Source organism: Lagopus muta, chromosome 17, assembly GCF_023343835.1.
Source record: "Lagopus muta isolate bLagMut1 chromosome 17, bLagMut1 primary, whole genome shotgun sequence".
Lineage (NCBI taxonomy): Eukaryota > Metazoa > Chordata > Aves > Galliformes > Phasianidae > Lagopus > Lagopus muta.
This window is the reverse complement of record NC_064449.1, coordinates 8897336-8918382: the sequence shown is the minus strand read 5'-3', so window position 1 is coordinate 8918382 and position 21047 is coordinate 8897336. Positions and strand designations below refer to the sequence as shown.

Genomic DNA, 21047 nt, shown 5'->3' with positions numbered 1-21047 from the left:
TGCACTGAGGAGCACCTCAGAACCCGCCGCCCTCACGCCCGACCTCACACAGCCCCACCCCTTCCTGCACCTCCCCCAACCACTCCCACCCCGCCGTTCCCGTGACGCCCCCCTCACGTGATGGCGCGGCCGGTTGAGCGACACCGAGCTCAGCCAATGGCGTTGCGCCGCCCCCACTTGTAGGTGGGTCCTGTGGGGCCCTGCCGCGCGGCCGCGACGAAGTTACCTCCGGGCGGGCCGGGAAGCTGCCGCTCCGCGGCTGGGAGGCGCCGCTATGGAGGAGGCCGAGCCGAGCGAGCGCAGCCCTTTGCTGGGCAGCGGGGAGCGCGGACGCGCGGCGATCGGCGCCTTCCACGGGCGGAGGTTGGCCTGCGCCGCCGTATTGCTGGCCGAGCTGCTGGAGCGAGTGGCCTTCTACGGCATCACCTCCAACCTGGTGCTGTTTCTCAACGGGCCTCCCTACGGCTGGGAGGGCGCCCAGGCCAGCCAGGCTCTGCTGCTCTTCATGGGCATCACCTACCTGGTGTCGCCGTTTGGCGGCTGGTTGGCCGACGCGCTGCTGGGCAAGTTCGGCACCATCCTGCTCAGCATGGCTCTCTACCTGCTGGGCATGCTGGCCTTCCCCGTCATCGCCGCGCCGCATACCCGCCAGGGTCTCTGCGGGGACATCCCGTTGTTCCCCGTAGAGAACTGCTCCTCTCCGGCCGCCAACGCCACGCTGGCGCCGTGCTCCCAGCTGGGAGCCACCCGTTACTGCGCCGCAGCCACCTTCGTGGGACTGGTGCTGGTGGGGCTGGGAGTCGGGTCGGTCAAGGCCAACATCACCCCGTTCGGGGCAGATCAGGTCAAGTATTGCGTGGTGGCTGCCACGGCGTTCGGTGGTGCTGGTGTGGCCCAGGGGATGGGTGTCGGCCACGTTCAGTGGGGTGGATGGCGTGCCAGCTGCCAGCTGCTTCACGGAGGTGTTAAGCTTGGAGGGACTCGTGGCTTCCAGTTTCTGTGTAATGCAGGCTGCTGAGCCATGCCCTGTTGGATGGGGTTTAGGAGTTTGCATCACGCCTGATCTCTTATGGCTTCTGTGCAGCCCAGGGATCCAATCTGGCTGAGAGTGTCACCACACTGAGGAGCTGGATTGGGTTCTTGGTGGCCGTGGAGTAGATTGTCAGCTATCCTACTTGGTGGAGTTTGCACTGAGTTAATATGATCTCAGAGCTCAATCAGGTGCAATACCTGATAGATGTTTTAGCTTTGACAAGAGTAGCACAGGTCTTCTGAGGCAGCGCTGCGGGGCCTTTATCATCCTTCTGTGATGAATGAAGGATAGAGAACAGGCGTTGTTTAGCTGTAAGGTATTAAAGCACTATGCCCTGCAGTGGAATTTTTGTGCAGGCTGATGCTGTTCCAGATGACTGGTGGGAATTTGCTCTCTTAGCACTAAGTGTATGACCTGATCTGTTCTCATAAGGACTTGTCTTGTGCTGAGATCCAGTTCAGTGATATGATTCACAGTGTCATCGCTGCAGAACCAAGAAACTTTACAGACAGTATTTGACAGATAGCTCATAATTCACTATGCTCTGGAATGCGCTGTTATGTGTATTTTTTTTTGTAGTCTTATGCTAAGGTAGGATGTTGATTGTGAGGAACTCACGTTTAATTCCTGCTTTACAAATTGAGAATTTCAGATTGTTAGATACGAGCAGCTTTCCTAACAAATGCAGGTTCTGAAGAAGGGAACATACCTTCAATCCAGCTTACTGGTCCATTGAGTGCTGGCAAAAGTACCATGAAATTGTTTGTGAGAGGTTGGAATCTACTACAATCTCCTTGCCAAGTGTCCCTCTATTCTCTGTTGTGCAGTTTACATTTCTCATTCTTTGGCATCTCACATATTATAGATTCTAGAGTGAAAGGCAGTATATAAATGTAAAACGTTATTATAGACTGGGATCGTATGTCTCCAGTGTATCAGCTCTGTTTAAACCAGCACAAGCCCATCAAGTGAAATAGCTTTAATATGACTTTATCTTGTAAGGTGTTTTTCAAAACTGACTTCTTATCCTCAGGACACTTTATGACCATTAAATATAACGGATAAATAATGGCAGGGAGAGAGCAAAAGAAGAACCATTGCCAATGGAAGCGTAGCTGCTGTCGCTGGAGTTTTTATGTTTATTTTTTGTCTTTTCCCTCAGGATTTCAGTGAAAGCAGTTATTGGCAAGGTGTGCAGCTAATTCCCAGTGATTTATGTAGGATGAAGCACAAGAAATATTCCTGCTGGTTCATAATCACTACTGCTCTGCTGAGGACCAAATTTTTCTTCTGTTTCACTAGCCTATGTGTTAAATGTGTGACAGTGTACCATTTACCTCATGGTGCAGTTCTGGGCCTTATAAGTGGCTTCTCCCCACATGGTAACAAAGCAAACTGCTGGGTACATAGGTACAGATTGCTGAGAATAAAGGTGTTTTTTTGTTTGTTTGTTTTTGCCCCCAGAAGCTGCAGACTGATCCAATGCTTATGTCTAAATCTGAGCTGATGCTTCTCAGAATATGAGCATGTGCTTATAAGCATGTGATGTGTATAACCTGGCAGTTTCCAGTTCCCCTTTTGGGTGGGAGTTTGCAGTCACTTCCTGTTCTGTGCAGCAGTTCATGACTTGTTAGAGTTGGGAAACTATATGACTGTCCCTCGTTGTTGTGAAAGCTAATCTGAAGCCAAAAATCAGTGGTAGATGACTGGTCTGGTGTCAGCTGGTACCGCTGTTCTAATTAGAGATGAATCTGGTTTGGAGTTAAGGTGATTAGAGATGCTACTTTTATCCCACACAGTTTCTCCTTTCTAAATTGCCACTCTAGTCATTAAATATATCAGTCCCTCTCTTGCCAAAAATCTTCTGGCTTTGCTACCTTAACAGCAATGTTTTCAGCATTGCCGAAGGCAGGGTGCTGTTGGTAGTTGCTGGTATGAAGTGATTTTCAGCCTTTCTTCTGGGGAAGGATAGGAGACCCCATATAAAGAAAGGAAGGCTGCTAACAGCAAGTTGCCTTTCATTGTTATTTAACTTGGGAGACTGGACCTCAAACAATCTGAAGGCAACAGTTTGAAAACTGAACTTGTAGCATTTGCATGTGCAGTATTAATTTATTTGCTTCCAGGACAACAGTGAGAGGAAGCAGGCTGGCAACGTGGAGTGATCAAATTTTAGTATGAAAATTGAAGGTTTTGTAGCGACAAAGTAGTTGTGCACAGCTTTGTTACAGAGCTCCCTCCAGTTGTTCTCAAACAATAACTGGTGAATCGTGGTGTGCTTGTATGGATTCCTGGCTCTTCATGTAAAAATCAGGAGAACCTGCCTAATAGAACTTCAATATTTGAGCAGTGTTGTCAAGCTGCAGGGACTGCTTGGGTCATCTTCCAAGATACTGGTGTTGAAAAATGCAGGAGAGGGGTAATTCAGCAAGTGATCATCTTTCTTCTAAGTCAGAATGAGGACTGAGTGGGAATGTCAGTGGCAGCTGGGCCATGGAGGTTGCTGTCAGTCACATATTTTTTTAGTGACCACTTTCACAGAATGCTGTAGCTGAAGAACCAGTTATTCTCTTAGTTTGAGCTGTGTTTAACATTTTGGTCACGACTGTAAGATGTTAACCTTATATCCTTAGCAGGCTTAGAGCATTGCAGGGCAGGGTTACAGGGCTCTTTCCTCAACTGAAAGTGGTTGTAAATAACCTTATTATTGCACAGCTCCTGTAGCACAGTATTACAGGCCCTTGAGATTCTTTAGCATGAGAACTGTGGTGGTAATTGCATCTCATCTGACCTTAGGCAGTGTAATATACGTGTTTTGTATTCAAAATTTTGGCTCTGAGAACCATTCCTTACTGTTTTGAAATCCAATGCTGTGTAGGTCCAATTATAACACTCAGCATGCCATATTGATTTTCTTTCTGCATTTGGATTAGCTACATGTAAAGGATAGTTATCAAATACATCAAGAAAATGACCGTTTGGACAGCAGAAATTTCAAGGCTTAGGCTAAACTTTCTTTTGCAAAAATGATGTTAGACGTCTTGAGAATAGCAAGTTTTATTTCCTCTTTAGGGGCCACCTCAGTGCAGGCAGCCATGGCAGCTGGTCAGTGATTGACGATGCAGCTGTGACCAGAACGCTTACAGTTACTCATTTTCTATCATTCTTTGCGTTTGGTTTTTTTTTTTGTTGTTACCTACAGCAGTTACATTGTGTGCATTAGATATTGGCTGTTGTTGGTTTCAGCTGGGGCACCTTTGAAACAGTTTTAGTACAATGTTTTAATTCAGTGATAGGCAGTCTAGCACTCCGGCCTTGAAGTATTACTGATGTTTCCATTTCACTGGTGTTAAAAGTCAATCAAAAATAAACTTCAGTATGTTTTTCTTCTTCTTGGCCACATATTAATCATCTACATCTGCAGTATTAGTAACAGAAAGGAGAAATATATACTTATTGTTCATTCAGTGAACACTTGAGAGAACAAATCTATCTTGTGCTGTTACAGAGTTCAGATAATAGCCAACAGGGAGAAACTTTGTATGGCCCTCTGTAAATATAGCTGATACTTTGGGTAGACCTTGCAATGTCTGAAAGGAACTACAAGGATTGCCTTTTAATTCTACCACGTTTTCTGTTTCTTATGAAATGTCTTTGTAGCTCTTCCACCAGCTAGTCTGGTGGGATTTTTGGTGAGTTATTAACGTTGGTCAATGAAATGCCATAGTGACATTTCAGGCATGGCTGTATGTAATTTTTTGTGCACATATATATACCTTGATAGGAAAGCAGAACATGAACTCTTTTCTTTGTAGTCCTGTGGTGTGTCTATGTTCCTTTTTTGTGACTGTCTCAGAAGTGATCCTGGAGGATGGGAGGGAAGTTCCAGGGAAGAGTCATGGTCAGTGGTTTCTGTGCAAGAAACCATGCAAGAGTCTATAACTTCCTGTACCTCAGAAAAGGCAGCTAAAAGGAGGATGTAACAGCAGTTTCTGGAAATGAGAGGAGTAGAAATGGATCATCAGTGGGATAAAGCTCAGCTAGCTGCCTTCTGTTGTCTTCTGGAGTTAGGGAACACAAGTGAGGTTAGTGTTAGGCAGGTTCAACATGGATAAATGGTGATGTTTGCAGTGTGTAATTACCTGGTGATCTCTTTGCCACAGGCTGTTGTGGATTCTAAGAGCTGACCTGGGTTCAGGGGGCAGGCTGAACAAGTTCAGCAGGGGAAAAATTCAACTGCAGGTCATTAAGTAGATGGAGGCTGTCCTTGGATCAGGAAGTTTGTCAGGAGCTCCAAGTTGGAGGTTGGATAATACTTGATAGAAATCCCATGCTGTGCTTTCCCTGTTCTTATACTGTAACCAAAGTTTGCTTTCATGTCTTCACTTGTCTTTGCATAGTCACGAGCAAGGTCATTTGTGAGATAGGATGGGAAGTCATTTTTTTGCACTAAGAGAACTGAGACTTTATCATGAAGAAATTAAAACCTTTTATCAAAAAGATTGATAATTCATTACCCAAATTGGAACGCTTTCCATGGTATAATTCTTTGCTAATACCTTGCTATCATTTAGGATCTGGGATAAATACCTACTTTAATACACTACTGCACTTGATGACCCTTAAGATGAAGGAATGGGTACCAATCTGATGCTGGAGAAGGGGAATTTCTAAGTTGCAGGCTCTGAGATTGTATCTGACTTGCCAACAGACATACTTCAGTGCCTAATAATGCTATGAACCATGCATAGGAATAAATGCTTTAATATTTATTTTGTTCAGTTTGCTTAAACAATACAGTAAGGTTTCTGCACCACTGAGAAACCTGAAGCTATAAATCAGAACTGACAACGTTAAAAATGTATTTCAAGATATGGTTTGTTTTTTTGTATTGCAAACTTAACACAAATCTTTTCAAGATCTGGCAAAATGAGGAAGGGAAACTTGAAAGTCAACAACTGACTCAGCAAGTCCAGTGCATGGTACTTAATGGTCAGTGTTAATGGCTTTTCAGTCATAAAACAGTGACAAATATGGTGTTATGGAATCTTCTATAGACAAGTTGATCTTTTAAAATGTATTTCACATTTTAACTTGTGTAATATCTCTTACATCACAACTTATGAGTTATCCTGAGTTCTTGTGACTAAACGACAACCACATGGGGTGACTTATGGTAAGCAGTAGAGAATGAGGAGTGATGATAAAAACTGCAGGATGATTCTATAAGGTAGAGATGTCTTATTTACATTTGAGAAACACTTCAAATAGAAAAAGAACACCGTGAACTGGGCTGACCTGATAGAAGGGAAAGTGTTTAATAGGGTTTTTACTGCCTGAAACCTCAAGCAGCTTGATTTTTATGTTTTTTCTTCCCTTTTAAGGTCAGAATGGCAAGTCTTCAATTTATGTTCTGATGAGAGGAATTAGGACTGTGTTAAAACTTAAATTTGGAATTTGGGCTTTAATCACCAAATAGTCATTTGAGGCTTGGAAAATGGAACGTGATTAAGTGTGAGCTATATGCAGTTGGAAGAGGCAATTGTAATACAAACAATGGATGGATTTGGGGGTACTTTAACTTTTTTTTTTTTTTTTTTTTTTTTATCTCAAAAGAAGCTATTTCAATTTGTGTGTGGTTTATGGGATGGTAATTTGAGCAAAGTTTGTCTAGAGAAATGACCACATGAGATACAGCGCAGTAGAAGTAATAACAGCCTTTCTGGAGAAGCTGTGCAGTTTAGCCTTAATCTGACTTCAGTCCAAATACTGAACTTCTAGAAGGGCAATAACATCACAGGATGATTTTAGTAAGGCATCGTTACATCACATATAATGCTAAGCCAAAACAGTTACATCTGAATTAAACCTGAACTTTTCAGTGTGTTGTAGTTGATTGAATTGTAATAAACACTCTGAATTTCCTTCAGAAATTGAACAACTTGTTTTTAATTTTTTTCAGGTCAAAGATCGAGGTCCAGAAGCCACGAGAAGATTTTTTAATTGGTTTTATTGGAGCATTAATTTGGGAGCTATTCTGTCTCTGGGAGGCATTGCATACATTCAACAGAATGTGAGCTTTGTTATTGGATATAGTATCCCAACGGTTTGCATTGGGATTTCATTCATGGTTTTTTTGTGTGGTCAGAGTTTCTTCATCACAAAGCCACCTGATGGTAGTGCCTTCACAGACATGTTTAAAATTCTTGCATATTCTTGTTGCTCAAGAAAAAGACATATGGAACATTCGACTAATAGGTTTGTAATGAGCTCTTTTGTATAGTCTGAATTACAGTGAATCACTCTAAGAATTAAAACTAATTTGCACAGGTTAGCTGGCAGTAAGTCATAGGAGAGAATACACCAAAAGAAATTTGGTTCCTGGGGATTGTATTGTGGGACCACTGGGATGAAGGAGATGCGTTTCGAGATCACTGAATCTCTGCTGTTTTCAACTGAACTACTGGAATATTACCCAACTTTGCTGTTTTTAAACATTAGTGAGCTTTCCAAACTGCCTAGATACATTTATGGGGCACCATCTGATTTTATATACATCTGCATTCAGTGTTTTCTTATGAGGTTTGTTGGGTAGCTGAAACATATGACCATAGCACACTGGTGGCTGAATTTAGGTCACTGACTGTAAAATGTGTGAGGTGCCTCTGCAGCAATGGCTTCCACGTATTCACTTTGTAAGAACTCAGTGAGTTAGAGTAACAAATTTTGTGGTACTGTTAAATTCTGCATACTGCAGCCCCATTTATTTATACATGGGGATGAATGAGAGAAAAAAGAAATCATTATAATGAACGTCTCACTTTGTGCTTTCACCTGCTACTGATCCACTCTGGTCTAGTTAATTTGTTGTTAAGAACAACTTAATTTTGAAAATGCATGATTTTTTTTTTATTTTTATAATGCAGGATAGTATTACAAGATGTCAAGTCAGGTGTTGTTGTTATTAAGTGAACCTATCCATCATCTTTTCAACAGTGAAGGCCAGGGAGTCCTTCAGCAGCCTCGTAAGCAGAGCCTGTTTGAGATGGCTAAGCTGTCACGTGGAGGTCCATTCAGAGAAGATAAAGTTGAAGATGTGAAAGCTCTCGTGAAGATTATACCTGTCTTTCTGGCTTTAATACCTTATTGGACAGTGTATTTTCAAGTGAGTAGTTTCAAATGGTTGTGCACTCTTTGTCATATGTAAAAAAAAAAACCAACTATCTCAAATGTAAAGGCCATAACTGCCTCCTCTAACAACTGCATTTGAAAGATCTGGGGCTATATTGTTAAGCTGTAGTTCTGAGCCCAGGCTGTAAACCTAACTCCTCTCTGAAAATTTCCTCACAGAGCTTCTACTTGAAGAAGGTACATGAAAGTTGTTTTCTAGTAGGGAGGGGATGCAGATACTGTTCTATAAAGTTTGTTTACAGTTACCATTTAGTAGCTATGATTCTAGAGAAGCCAAATATTGAACAGGATCCTTCAGAACTCCAGTATTGATTGCATGCCTTGTTTAATACCCATGTGTTCAATAATGTTATTTACTTGCCTTTTACATACTAGGGCTGCATCACATAATATTCTGTTAGCAAAAATAATACTGAGCAATGGTAGCTGCTTTTGCATTTTTGCTTTGTTGGATAAAATTACTGGGGAAAGCTGAATCAACTGATCAGTATGCCAGTGTATGTAATTTTACATTTCTTCTGGGCACTCTTCCCTGTATATGAAGAATTTTTAGGCTTTTCCCCTGAAATTGAGACATGAAAAGCAGTTACAGGGAATACTTTATAATTAAAATGTTTCACAGCTGTACAAATTAATTTATCTTAAATATTGCACTGTTTCATCTTGTAGTTGATTCACGTAGGTCAGGGTCAATGGACTGGATTGCGTTTTTAATTAATTCCTTTCTAATTCTTTCTTAGTGGGATGGAGTAGCATATATTTGAGGGAAAATACTGTAACTGTATTTCAAATCACAAATGAGTCTTTGTGCACTTTGTAAAATTAAATTGACAGCTTAAAAACAGTTTATAATGTTCAAACAGTAGTTCTTTTTGGTTTCTTAAATTAGCAATTTACTTTTGGTGTGATCTTTGTTAATTATTAATAAAGTAAGACCATCTTGGTGTCATTTGGGCTTGTCCAAATAATCTCAACTCATCTTCCTTAATACTAGATGCAGACAACATATGTATTGCAAAGTCTTCACCTGAAAATTCCTGAAATAACAAATGACATCAACTCAGTTCATACGGTAAGTAGAACACAACAAGTGAAAAGTATTTTTTCTTTAGTGGAAATGCAAAACAAATTTGTACAAAAACTCTAGAAAGTTAAGGTAACAGCTAAGGGGAATCAGCAGCCATAAACATGGGACATTGAAAAGCACGAACTGCATGTACTACATTGATTTAGGCATATGTTCTAGAATATAGAGTTCACGCAGTGGATGTGAGCACAGTGAGGTGGTGGAGAGGCATTTCAAAAGTGGTGACAGTGATGTGAAAAGCAAGCCATGTTCTGAATGGCCATGCACAGCTGTTACACCACAAGAGCATTTCAGATAACTCATTTCAGAGCACAGATCACAAGAGCATTTCAGTCAACTCATCTGCACAAATCAGCTGATGGTGGTGGCTATGGTGAAAAATAGCATTATGTAGATGAGAATTTGTTCTATCAAACAGTGTCATTGTGTTCTGTCAATTATAGTTTTCATGGAAATAAATAGGTGGCATTACTTTCAGAGCAACTTATGTGTATCGTTTAATAAATATAACAATATATGCAAGAGAAACTGAAAATACCTTCAATCTCAGCATTTCATCAAAAATATTTTCTCTCTGTTACACAATGGAAGAAAAATCTAACCCTTAAGCATGAAATTCTTAACTTCAGTCATCTATTCTTTTAGTTTCCAGCAGCCTGGTTGACTATGTTTGATGCAGTGCTTATTCTCATCCTAATACCCTTAAAAGATAAATTAGTGGACCCTATTTTGAAGAGGAATGGCTTGCTCCCATCATCACTGAAGAGGATTGCAGTTGGGATGTTCTTTGTGATGTGTTCAGCATTTGCTGCAGGTAAGAAAGCAACTTGGAGATCTGCTTATTTAATCAGCAATTTGAAATAAAGTTTTTGAAAGCCTTGAATCTTTCATTCAAGAATATTCAAGAGTCTTTTTCATGAGATAGCTGGAATGCAACTGCATGGATGCATTTCCTACAATGAAGGACTTTTTATTCAAAGGTTACTAGACTGGTTTGAATTTTTCCAATAAAATAGGAGCATTTTTCCTGCCTCAGATAGGCTTTGAGGATGCCTTTTAAAATCAACTTCTAAGTTAAGATTTTCAGGTTTATGTATTTGCTTAATTAACTGCCAGCATTACCTTCTACTATGCTTGATGCAGGACAACAATTTATCTTCAACCCTACTTTCATAACAGATGCCTTATCTTCACTGATCAGTGCTTGGCTGAACAGTGTGTTTAGCATTTGGATTTGAAGCCTTTCGTGCTGCTAGTATAAACTTTATTATATTATGAAAGACCATGTTCTGTGATCTATTACTTGTTTATCTTGAAGTTGAATATTTATTTATCCTGAAAAACAAAGAGGTTCAGAAATGAAGTATGCTCCTTCATGCAGTCTGACTTTTGAGTTTAAAATAATTGAATTTCTACCTAAAATCCTTTCCCTTTTTCTGAAATAATAAAGTTAGGTTATTGCTGAACAAGACTTTCTTCTTCCCACTGTGGTTTTTTTTTTCCCTCCCTTACCTTAATGTTCCCTAATGTTTGGGAATTACTGTAGTGTAAAATAGCTTAGCTATAGCATGAAAAGAAAAAGATGGCATCTCTGTTCAAACCATAAATCAGCTGCTTTTGAGATGATTTAAAGCTGTTAAGCACTGCTGATGTGGAACTGAACATCTCTGAGCAATGCTTCATAGAATGAATAGCCTTCACCCAGTATCACTGTAATGAACATATTGATAAAGCATGATAGCGTTAAATAAATTAATTTTAGCAGTTGTAATCTCCTATATTTTAGGGAAAGGGACACTTTATATGGCTATTATGATTTCTTTCAATGAGAGAGATAATTACCTTATTAGGTGAAGGTCACTTTGTATGTGGGCAAGTAAAGTTCTTTTAGCAAAGTCATTTAAACTTAAAATAGGAATGTTTCTCTCATTCCATGTTACACAGGACACTGCTACCAGCAAAAGAAGGTGATGTAAAACAGTTAAATGTCAGCTCTTTAAATAGAACCTGCTGGCTCACATAGAACTGAACTCAAAAACAGTAATATCAGTATTAGCCCTGGGAGGGCTGAAGCATATTGAGCATGGATTGCTAAGTTGGGGGAATGATTTCATGTAGCAGAATCCTTAATGTCAAATGCTTTCTGTTCTACTCACCTACAAAAATGATGCATAATTCCGTTGGTTTGATCACCTGGGTGGAAAGTTGAACCTTGTAGAATAATTTGGCATCCATTCATCATAATGTGAATTCGAGTGCTTTCATTGTGGCAGCTTTGAGGCACAGGGGACTCTGTTTAATGGGGAAAAGCTTGTTGTCTCTTTCATAATTTTTTTTATTTTCTCATTAAACTTTATTTCTAGAAGACATAATTTAATGTTTCTAAAATACAACAGTGCTTGCCACAGTTTCTGCATTAGAGGAAATGATTCCAATTTTGAGAACTTAAGGATGTTAATATCTTAGCTTGAAGTCTTGCAAAAGTGTACTAATTATTTGTTTGGGCCATGTTTCCATTTTAACTTGCTTATCTAACTGGCATTAGTTCTGGATGCTGTTATGGCTTCCTATTAGATGCTTAGATTGTATTAAATACCTTATAAACTGTGTGAGACTGCAGCTGATGAGACGTAGCAAACATTTGCTGCGCTTCATGCATTTTACTGTGCATTCTGAGCAGCAGGATTTGAGGTTATTCGGCTGGAAAATCTACTTCATTTATAGAGTTTAAACAATTATTTCAAGAATTTAAGATTCTTTTAACTACAAATAAAGTAAGATTAGACTTGAAGTTTGCCTCTCCAAGACTAAGATGGAATCAATCGATTCTAGATTCTATGGCAGTTTAGTGTAATGTAGTTACACTCCTGTGATGCTAAACACCAGCTAAACTTCTTACGATGTGAAGAATGTCAAACACATTAAGGATCTCTAGCTTTGAAGAACCATAATTTTGTGCTAGATATAATATGAAGGAAGTTATGCACGAGTTCTTGGCTGAATCTGCTGCTTTGTTAACGTTCTAAGTTCCATTCTAAACTGTTGGCTATGTTAAAAACAAAACATGAAGATATACCCTGCTTTATTTTAATTACTTCATCTTCTCATGGTTCAGAGGGCACTGAGTTAATTGAAGAGCTAAAGAAAGATACCTTTAAGAAAAGGTGTCAAAGTGATCACCTGGAAAGAAACAAGGAAGGCAGAGAAAATGTGGTGGCCAGCACTAAGCACTGAGTTCAGAATAGTCTTCCCTCAAAAACAGATGGTGTGAAGGAAATCACTCTTTATAGCACTATTGGATCCATTTTAATAAGCAAAATGGTTCCAGGCTTACCAGCACCCTATGATACTTCAAAGGAGTAGTTTCTGAAAATGTATTTAAAAAAGAAAAGCAATGACAAAAATGCCACACATCCCTTAAAAAAGAACCAAACCAAATTTTGTGTGAGAAAGCTGTTAACTAATCCATCTGGCAAAAGGTTAAGTATTTTTATAATTATTGCTACTGAATGAGAATAGAACTGCTGCAGTTCTCTGGCAGAGGAACTATGCTCCTTAAAGTAACTATAATAAGAGTAGTCTGTAGTGATTTCTATTCAGAAGAGGAAATACATATTCCTGTTTAATAAATTGTAATTGACATGCAGGACTGAATGCTTATTTAATTCTTAATTCCTCTTAATTCTTAAGTGTTTTTTTTTTTCCCCACTCCATGTAGGAATTCTGGAAAGCAACAGACTGAAGATTGTAAAGATCAAAACAATCAATCAGACAATTGGAAATGTTACATACCATGCTGCAGATCTGCCAATATGGTGGCAGATTCCTCAGTACGTGCTCATTGGATTCAGTGAAATATTTGCGAGTATAGCAGGTAAGAGATTCTGTGTCTTAGATCTGCTTTCTTCTCTATCACAAATGATGGGTTCTAGAAAATACTTCCTTCTCGAATCATTATAAATGAGCACTGATGTCCTCAAATGCAATATTATGCAGTATAACTTAATTGCTTGCTTTCCCTTTGTATGTTGTTTTTCCCATTTGAAAATTGGCTTCGCAAAACTGAGTTTCAGGCAGAGCAGCATTTGAATGTTTGCCTGCTATTCAGTTAGCATGGGATATGCGCAAGCCCTAATGGCAGACAAGATAGCCTTTCAACAGTGTGTTTTAAAAAGAGTGGTTTTAATGCTGTATTGTTTCCTCTGAATTGCAAATAAAATTCGTTCTATAGCTTTTCCTCTTAGAAACTGAGCTCACAGTTCAGGCTGTCAGTTAGGATGTGGAATCTTCCTTTCTGAAGGCAAAAAGGCAGGAACCACTCTTTAAAAATCAAAATTTATTCCCAGCTTAAATTCATGTTGCTTGAGTTTCTACATCTATGTGATAAGAAGAGTTAAGTGACACTAAACAAAAAATAGTTTGTTTTCAATTAAGCTAAAAGTGAAATGGGAGGAGAGGGTGAAAGGAGTATTAAATCTTATTTTCTGGCCTGTTTCATATACGTACATGGCTAGTTAGCACAAAGAAAGCACAGCCAATTTATCTGTCTCTGGTGTGGCTAATGCTGCCTTACTGCAATTAGACAAAGTGTTATTGTGAGTCTCTTAGTGCAGTGTTTACATATCTAGTGCTTGGGAAAATGCTTAATAACTAATAATAGAAAACATTCATGATCACATAAGTAGTTATTTTGGTGCTATTTCAGTAGAATTGCAGCACTACCTGATGTAATACATTGCAAGCTCCAGTGACTCCATTTCAGAATCCTCTGTTACCTGCTTAACTACAGTTACTTATTAACGTGTTGTAGTACTGTTTCAGAATTTGAACTTAGAAGATCATCCTTTCAAACTGGCTTTATGCTTAGTTCTTTCCCTTAGTTTGCTTAGAACAGAGTTTCCTGTTTTCATTCTCCCTGTGGCTGGTCAGTTTCATTCCTCACACTGGGAAAGCTCAATGAGTAAAACAAGATCCCCTGATTCTTTGAGATCTTGCTGGCAGTGGCCCCAGCTGTCACATGTTCTGTGGAGGAGATAACTTTTACTCTATCAGGTTTCTAGTTATGTGTGGTTGACTGTCATCACAGCTGTTGGGAAATGAAACAAAGTGCCTGGGTTTCTTTGCAAGGAGAAAAAAAAATGTGGCTTTCATGGGTTGGGTTCCTACTCCTATTTCTGTTTCTGAAACAGCTTTATGTGTTTATCTGCACAGGTAGTAGGTTTCTGTAAGTTTTTGTCCAGCTTGGTAAAAACTGCTGCAACTATTCCAAATGTAGGAGATTTGGAAATTGCTTGTCTCCATGCCCCGCAGTGATGTGTAGACAAGTCCTCCCTTTGCTTCAGCACTTGGAAGGCGTGGGGAGAGTTCACTATCTTTACAGCACAACAAGACTCAGATGCTAAAAGCCATAGATTCTTAAATGGAAAGTATAATTTGGTAGCACAGTATCCTCTGCAGAGGAACACAGCTGCATAGCCACTGCTGTCCTGTATTACAGTGCATTTCAGCGTGTATGAACAGTAGCCATCACAAATCCAAAGTAGAACAACCTGAAGATGGAAGTCATGCTTAATCAAGTTACTTACTGCAACTGAGGCCATATTTAACTTTAATCAAGAGTAAAATTTTTTAGTTTTAGCTACAACATCAGGGACCATGCCAATTAAACTGGAACTCAGATAAACAGATGATTCATTGTAATACCAGTATTCATGCAACGTAAATTTCTTCTCTTACACATTGTTGTTTCTCCTTTTTTATCAGTCTGCTGCTGGTTGAGCTCCAATTTCAGGATTGGTTTGGTGGTATTTCTGTATTTTTTTTTTCCCTCCCAACTGCTTTACTGGACTTCATTGTGGAAAGCAAAGTCTTTAAGTCTTACATTATTCTTATGAGAATACCCTGCTGTTTGTTTGCACTTGCTGCATCTGTATCAACAGCTTTGTGACTTCAAAAACTGCTAGTTGGTCAATGTTAAAAAAAAAAAAAAAAAAATGCAAATGCTTCTCTTTGAACCAAAAATTCCATGCAGATATTAATTGCTTTTGCACTGCACTTTCATGTGGCTTGTTTTACAGAGCTTTTTTCCCCTGCCTTCTGATTGTTATCTAAACTGAATTCCCAGTATCTTTAAGAAAGCTCCTTAAGACTTTAATAGAATGAGCTTTACCAGTTTGATACTCAAAGCTGATAAATGCATCTCTTTTGCCATCTTTAAAAAGCCCACACAAAACTGAACTGTTAATGGTCACAAAACTATCTTGATTTGAAAATACTTACTGCAAATAAAAGGGGACTAAATATCATAAGAGCAGAAACTTAGATTTGGTAGCTGTTGGTTCTTTGTTTACTGTAAAACTAAACTTATTAAGTCACAGTAGTTACACTTGATTTGCTTTTAAAAGATGACACACATTGCATTAATGTTTTGTATTATTCTGTCAGTCCTCTTAAAGCACTCTTATTTAGCTGGGAATCATCATCTCACCTGACAACACCAACTGGAGGGTTTAATATCAAAAGTGATTGTTTGAGCTAGCATGAAATTGTTATCAGTGGCTGCCAGCAGGCAAGAGCATCTCTGAAGGCAAAGAAAAGATTTTGTATTCTTCACGCTAGATTAAATTCTAGGTTTGTTGGAAACATTATTCAAGTTTAAAGATATGCTTTTCCCTCTCCTAAAAAAAATAAAAATAAAAAAATAGTGCTGTACACATTCTGGATTTTTGTTTTGAGTGTTAAGATTTTCCACCAACCCAATCTATCTGTGCAATGAACAAGAGAAGAAATGGTCTGCACTCTTCCACGTGATGTTCTTGAGCCTAACTTACACAGCATACGTGGAAGCCTGGGGTCCAAAATATGAACGATACTCCTGACATTTGTAGCAAGAATGATTACAACAGGTTGAAGAACAGGCTATTGTATCCCAAGAGCAGTATGCTTGTTGTTTTTTTTTTTACTATTTTTTTTTTGTCAGACTGGCCAGGTAAATAGTTCTTGAAAAGTCTGCACTGTTATTACTAGCAGCAAAAAGAAAACTGACTTTTTAATTCTCAAAATAAATACGAGGTTTTTGTGACTCTCTCTTTCTCTGTAGCAATTCTCTCATTGTGGTTTGAATTTACAGGAACTTACACAGCTGAGTTGCACAAAGAATGTTTCAGTTCCCATCTAGAATCACAGACAGGTTGCTATAGAGCCATTCAAATGTGTTTTGCAAAGGAAAAGAGAAGTGTGTTTGTTATCAGAGATTTCTCAGGTGGCAGTGCAGAATGCTGTTAGACCAGTACGTGAAAACACGTAATTCTGTTTCTCTTGGAAGAGCTCCCTTCCATCATGCAAACTGACCTGTTGCACTTGAAGTGTTAAGTCTTCTCTTGATAAGAAATGCAGTGTCTGTCAATTAACCTCTGCCTGGAGTAGCAGAAGTTAAATACTAATAACAGCAAAAATAAGCATATTTTTATTATCTTGTACAATATTTTTGCTGGTTTTAGGTCTATAACTGTAAATCTGGCAAGAGAAGCGTTAGATGAGGCAGTGGATTCAGTCATTAAGTTCAGTATGAAGCGGCCTATTTTGAAACAAGCCTTTCATCTGTCAGAAGAAGCTCTGTGATTTAACTGTCTCTTGTGAATAATCCCTTCTGACAGGAATATTGCTTTAAAAAAAGAGTTAATAGTGGGCATTAGTCATTTCAAGGCAGAAAGTTAACCTATGTGTCCTGTAGGTATTCAATTTCAGTAGCACAGATTGTTTTCAAATTGATGTTATTGGATTGGATTTTTTTCTTTAGTTTTCTTGGTTGGAATTGGAATAAGTCTAGCTTAAAGTTGAATTGTCATTTATATAAGCCTTAATAAGAACATGCATGCAAGCAATGGGCTCAGAATGTTCTAAATCAAAGTTAAGTTGCAAATAACTGTTGTCTTCTCAAACACAACTGATTCTTCTGTTTACATCAGAGATACAGACAGGGAGCCTATGAGAAATAAATGTTCTTGGTCAAGAACAAGAGAGCTTGTTTTTGATTACTTTGTTCTTAGTAAGGAAGGCCACTTGCCTTATAAATACTGCACAACAGATGAAATGCATAGAAACAGGTGAACATGGACCTTGCCAGATTAGACTTAGTTTAATATGTATCTTAAAGAATAAAATTAGATAGAAAACTGAATAGGCTGGATCAGAAGATTCCTCGATATTGTACATGTAACGTTAATGAGATCAAAGCACTGGTCTCAGATGTTGTCTGTTTGAGAGTTGATAACTGTAATGCTATAATGGGATGGAAAGTACCACAGTAAAAGCAGGGTGGCAAAGTCCTTAGCTGCAGCAAATGAGAACGAACCCAAATGCAGCAGACACAGAAATGAAGGAAAATTGCTGCTTACCTTTGGAAGGTATGCAAGAATCTCCAGCAAGAGATACTCTCACCTCCACTGCCAAGCCTTAAATGATGTCTGGGAAGGGCTGGATCCTGGCTCCACCCCTTCCAATCACTCACGTCCATTGTCTATACCTGAGCTCCCCTGGGTTGGCCCTGCCTTCCCACCAGGTGCTCCATCACTGCTTCAGGCCATATCTTACATTTCCTCTACAATATCTAGCAGGATTCATAAAGTAGTTAGGGAAGACTAGGAAATAGTAAGAATTCACTACTTCAGTCTCCTATGTCTCCCAAAATCTGAGGCTAGTTTTGGATATTTAACATACCAGAAATAGTATACATATGTAAATTCTATAACACTGAATAGGGACAAATTACTATGGTTTCTTAAATCTCTCAATAATATACGTTTTTTTTTTCTTTTTATACAGGTCTAGAATTTGCATATTCAGCTGCTCCCAAATCCATGCAGAGTGCTATTATGGGGCTGTTTTTTTTCTTTTCGGGGATTGGATCATTTGTTGGATCTGGATTGTTGGCATTGGTGTCTATTAAAGAAATTGGCTGGATGAGTAATCACACCGATTTTGGTAAGTTATCTGCAGCTTATTTGTAGTCTGTGAAGTCAAATGCTTTTTTCAGAAACAGTTGAGCATCAAGCATGTGAACTGTTGAATCTTACTGCTTAGAAGATACATACTTGTCTACTGTTATGTTAAGGACTACGCTTCATCTTGCACATAGGTCTGAACTAAAGTGACAGGGCAACACAATTCATTGTTCTCATGAAAGCATGGGAAACACAAATTTAGTATTTTGCCAAAGTGCCTAAAGTACTGAAAGTACTTTCTGGAGACATGGGGAACAAAATGTACCTAAATCTTTCTTAGTGATTATTCAGCTTCTTAGTTTCAAGAGTCTCTGTGGCAATTACTCAGAGTTAATTTTTCCATTTCTGTCTGCTAGCTATTTTTACTCTTTTCAAGTCCAATAGAACTTCTGCTTTGTATTGCCAGTTGAAGTTAAAAATAATTATTGGCACCAGTAGGTGGCACCTTGGGAATTTCAGAAAATCCTAGCATCATCAATGGTTTAATTAGTTCCAACAGAAAGAGCATAAAAAATCCTCAAAACATATGCCAGGCCTTCTGTAAATGGCTTAAACTTGCTTTAAAATTGGTATGAGAAAATTCCCTGTTTGATTTGGTTTTACCAAAAAGTAACACTTTCTGGAAGTCAGCCTTGTTTGATAAGGCATTCTTGTAAAAAATTGCAGAAGATGATAAGTAGCCTTGGCTTTATGTGAGTGTCCTCACCAAAGGGAAGTTTAATCACATGCCTGGCTCAAGGCTGAGGCACTCAATGGCTGCTTTCCATTTGTAGCGTGTTCTATTGGTACTACTTCTGTTGTTTATATCAGGGGAGTAAACAGACCTGCTGCTGTTTGATTTGGTCTAATGCTATTGAAAGCCATTACCAAATTCTCATACAAAATTCACTTAGGCCTTCAAGAGCAGGAATCGTAAGGAGAAGACTTTATTAAATGAAAGACTTCCAATTTTTTTTTTAATTACTGCTGCACAATAACTGTAAGCATGTGCACCAAGTTTATGCTGTTTGGTGCCATTTGATGTACCTACCTGCCTCCAAAATCTACTGACAACATTTATTCTCTGCTGGCACGTCAGTGTTGATTGCTGCCTTTGAAATGGCTGTTATTTCTCTGACACAAACTTGAGGTTTCGTGGGTTTAATATCCCATCTCATAAAGGATAATGACTACTTTTTAACCACATCTGCTCTTGAAGTGGAGATTCGCATGTATATTGTATTTTAAATGTCAAGGAAAGACTTGGTTTAATTTTATTGCATTTTACTAGAAATTCCTTTAATTGAATCATACGTTTCAGTAATTAAAGTAATTTAATCAGAACGTTTATAGGCACACTGCATGAACAGCTTGTTAGGATAGATCTATGCTTCAGGATTTTTACACCTTCTAACCTTTGCGATAATCTTAATGGTCTCATTGGCTGTGGCTCATGTGGCATGTTGGAAATGAGCCACAATATATTTGTTCTGGAAGTACAGCAATAGTGGGTATTTCTTAACGGAGGAATAATGTTTTAGCAATGAGCTTTCTTAATTTAACATTAATTAATGTGCTACAACTCACTCATTTATATCAACTTTGAGGGACTGTCAAAGGTGAATTGAACCGAAAAGAACCACGTATCATTTCATGATTCTTAACTTTGTTCCAAGAGAGGGCTGGGATAACTGCTGTCCTGTACTTACAGAGCTGCCAAACTTCTTCCCTTGTACCATTTATTTTTTGATTCTTTCTATTTTCATTTGAAATGAGTTGTCTCCTGAAAAAATGGATGTGATTTCTGTTACTTACATATATAGAAGTAATCGTTGAGATTTTCAGCTGTTTTGTTTGAGGTCAGCAAAGCGTTGCAATTTTGCAGAATGAAGGGGGAAGAGTGGAAGATTATTAAAGTTTTAGAATTGTTCTGACTCTGGTGAAGCATGCCTGTTGCTACATATATACTGTCCTGGTTGGCATAAAGTTCTTACAGTGGTGGGAGTAGCTTCCTGCCATTCTTTTTATAAGGGGCATAATGCAGTAAGTGTCCACCTCCTTCCTCAGAGACATTACATGGTTTAGGGCACTGAAACACTGCAGAAAGATGAAGTGTATTTTCCTGTAAAGTTCCATCATTTATCCTGCATAACTGTGCTGTCAGGTAGGAAGGTGTTTAGGTCTTGCCCATGTTTTGCAAAGAAGTCTTCACTACTTAAACTTGAAGGGATTGATGTTTTCACTTGTATATTCTTTATTAATGTTTATTTTTTCCTCCCTATTTTTTTTCTAGGTAACATTAATGGCTGCCAATTAAATTATTACTTTTTTTTACTGGCTGCCATCCAAGGAGGAACCCTCTTGCTTTTCCTTATTGTTTCTGTGAAATATGATCATCAGAAATCAAAGATGAATGACGTAGCTGCCAATGGAAGGATCTGATGTCTGTTACAGAGCAGATTATTACAGCAGCTCATGCTGAGTCTGTGAGATCTTATGTTTTCTCCAGAGAGACTCTTATTAGACTTGCATGTTACAAGAGTTCTCGCCCCTGCCGCTCTCAGTTAACGTAGGTAAGTGCCTTATGATGGTGGGGCTCATTTCTTGCACTATGTCCTGGCAGAGGACAAACACAAATCTTGGAAGTGTATTAACCCTAGGCATTCAAGTTGCTCTTTGTAATCATGTGATGTTTACTAAACTCTTGAAAGCTGGGACTAATGCTTGGAAATAGAGTGCAGCGAGTCACGTGTGG

General features: G+C 38.9%; 1 protein-coding gene across 1 annotated transcript; it reads left to right on the top strand.

The window, feature by feature from the left end:
* Positions 1-193: 193 nt before the first annotated feature.
* On the top strand, positions 194-20789 carry SLC15A4 (solute carrier family 15 member 4). Its single transcript, XM_048963985.1, has 8 exons — positions 194-844; positions 6996-7291; positions 8030-8198; positions 9219-9296; positions 9957-10125; positions 13030-13185; positions 18135-18293; positions 20586-20789. The coding sequence occupies exons 1-8, from the start codon at positions 275-277 to the stop codon at positions 20732-20734; spliced, it is 1746 nt and encodes a 581-aa protein (XP_048819942.1). The 5' UTR covers positions 194-274; the 3' UTR covers positions 20735-20789.
* The last annotated feature ends 258 nt before the right edge of the window (positions 20790-21047 follow it).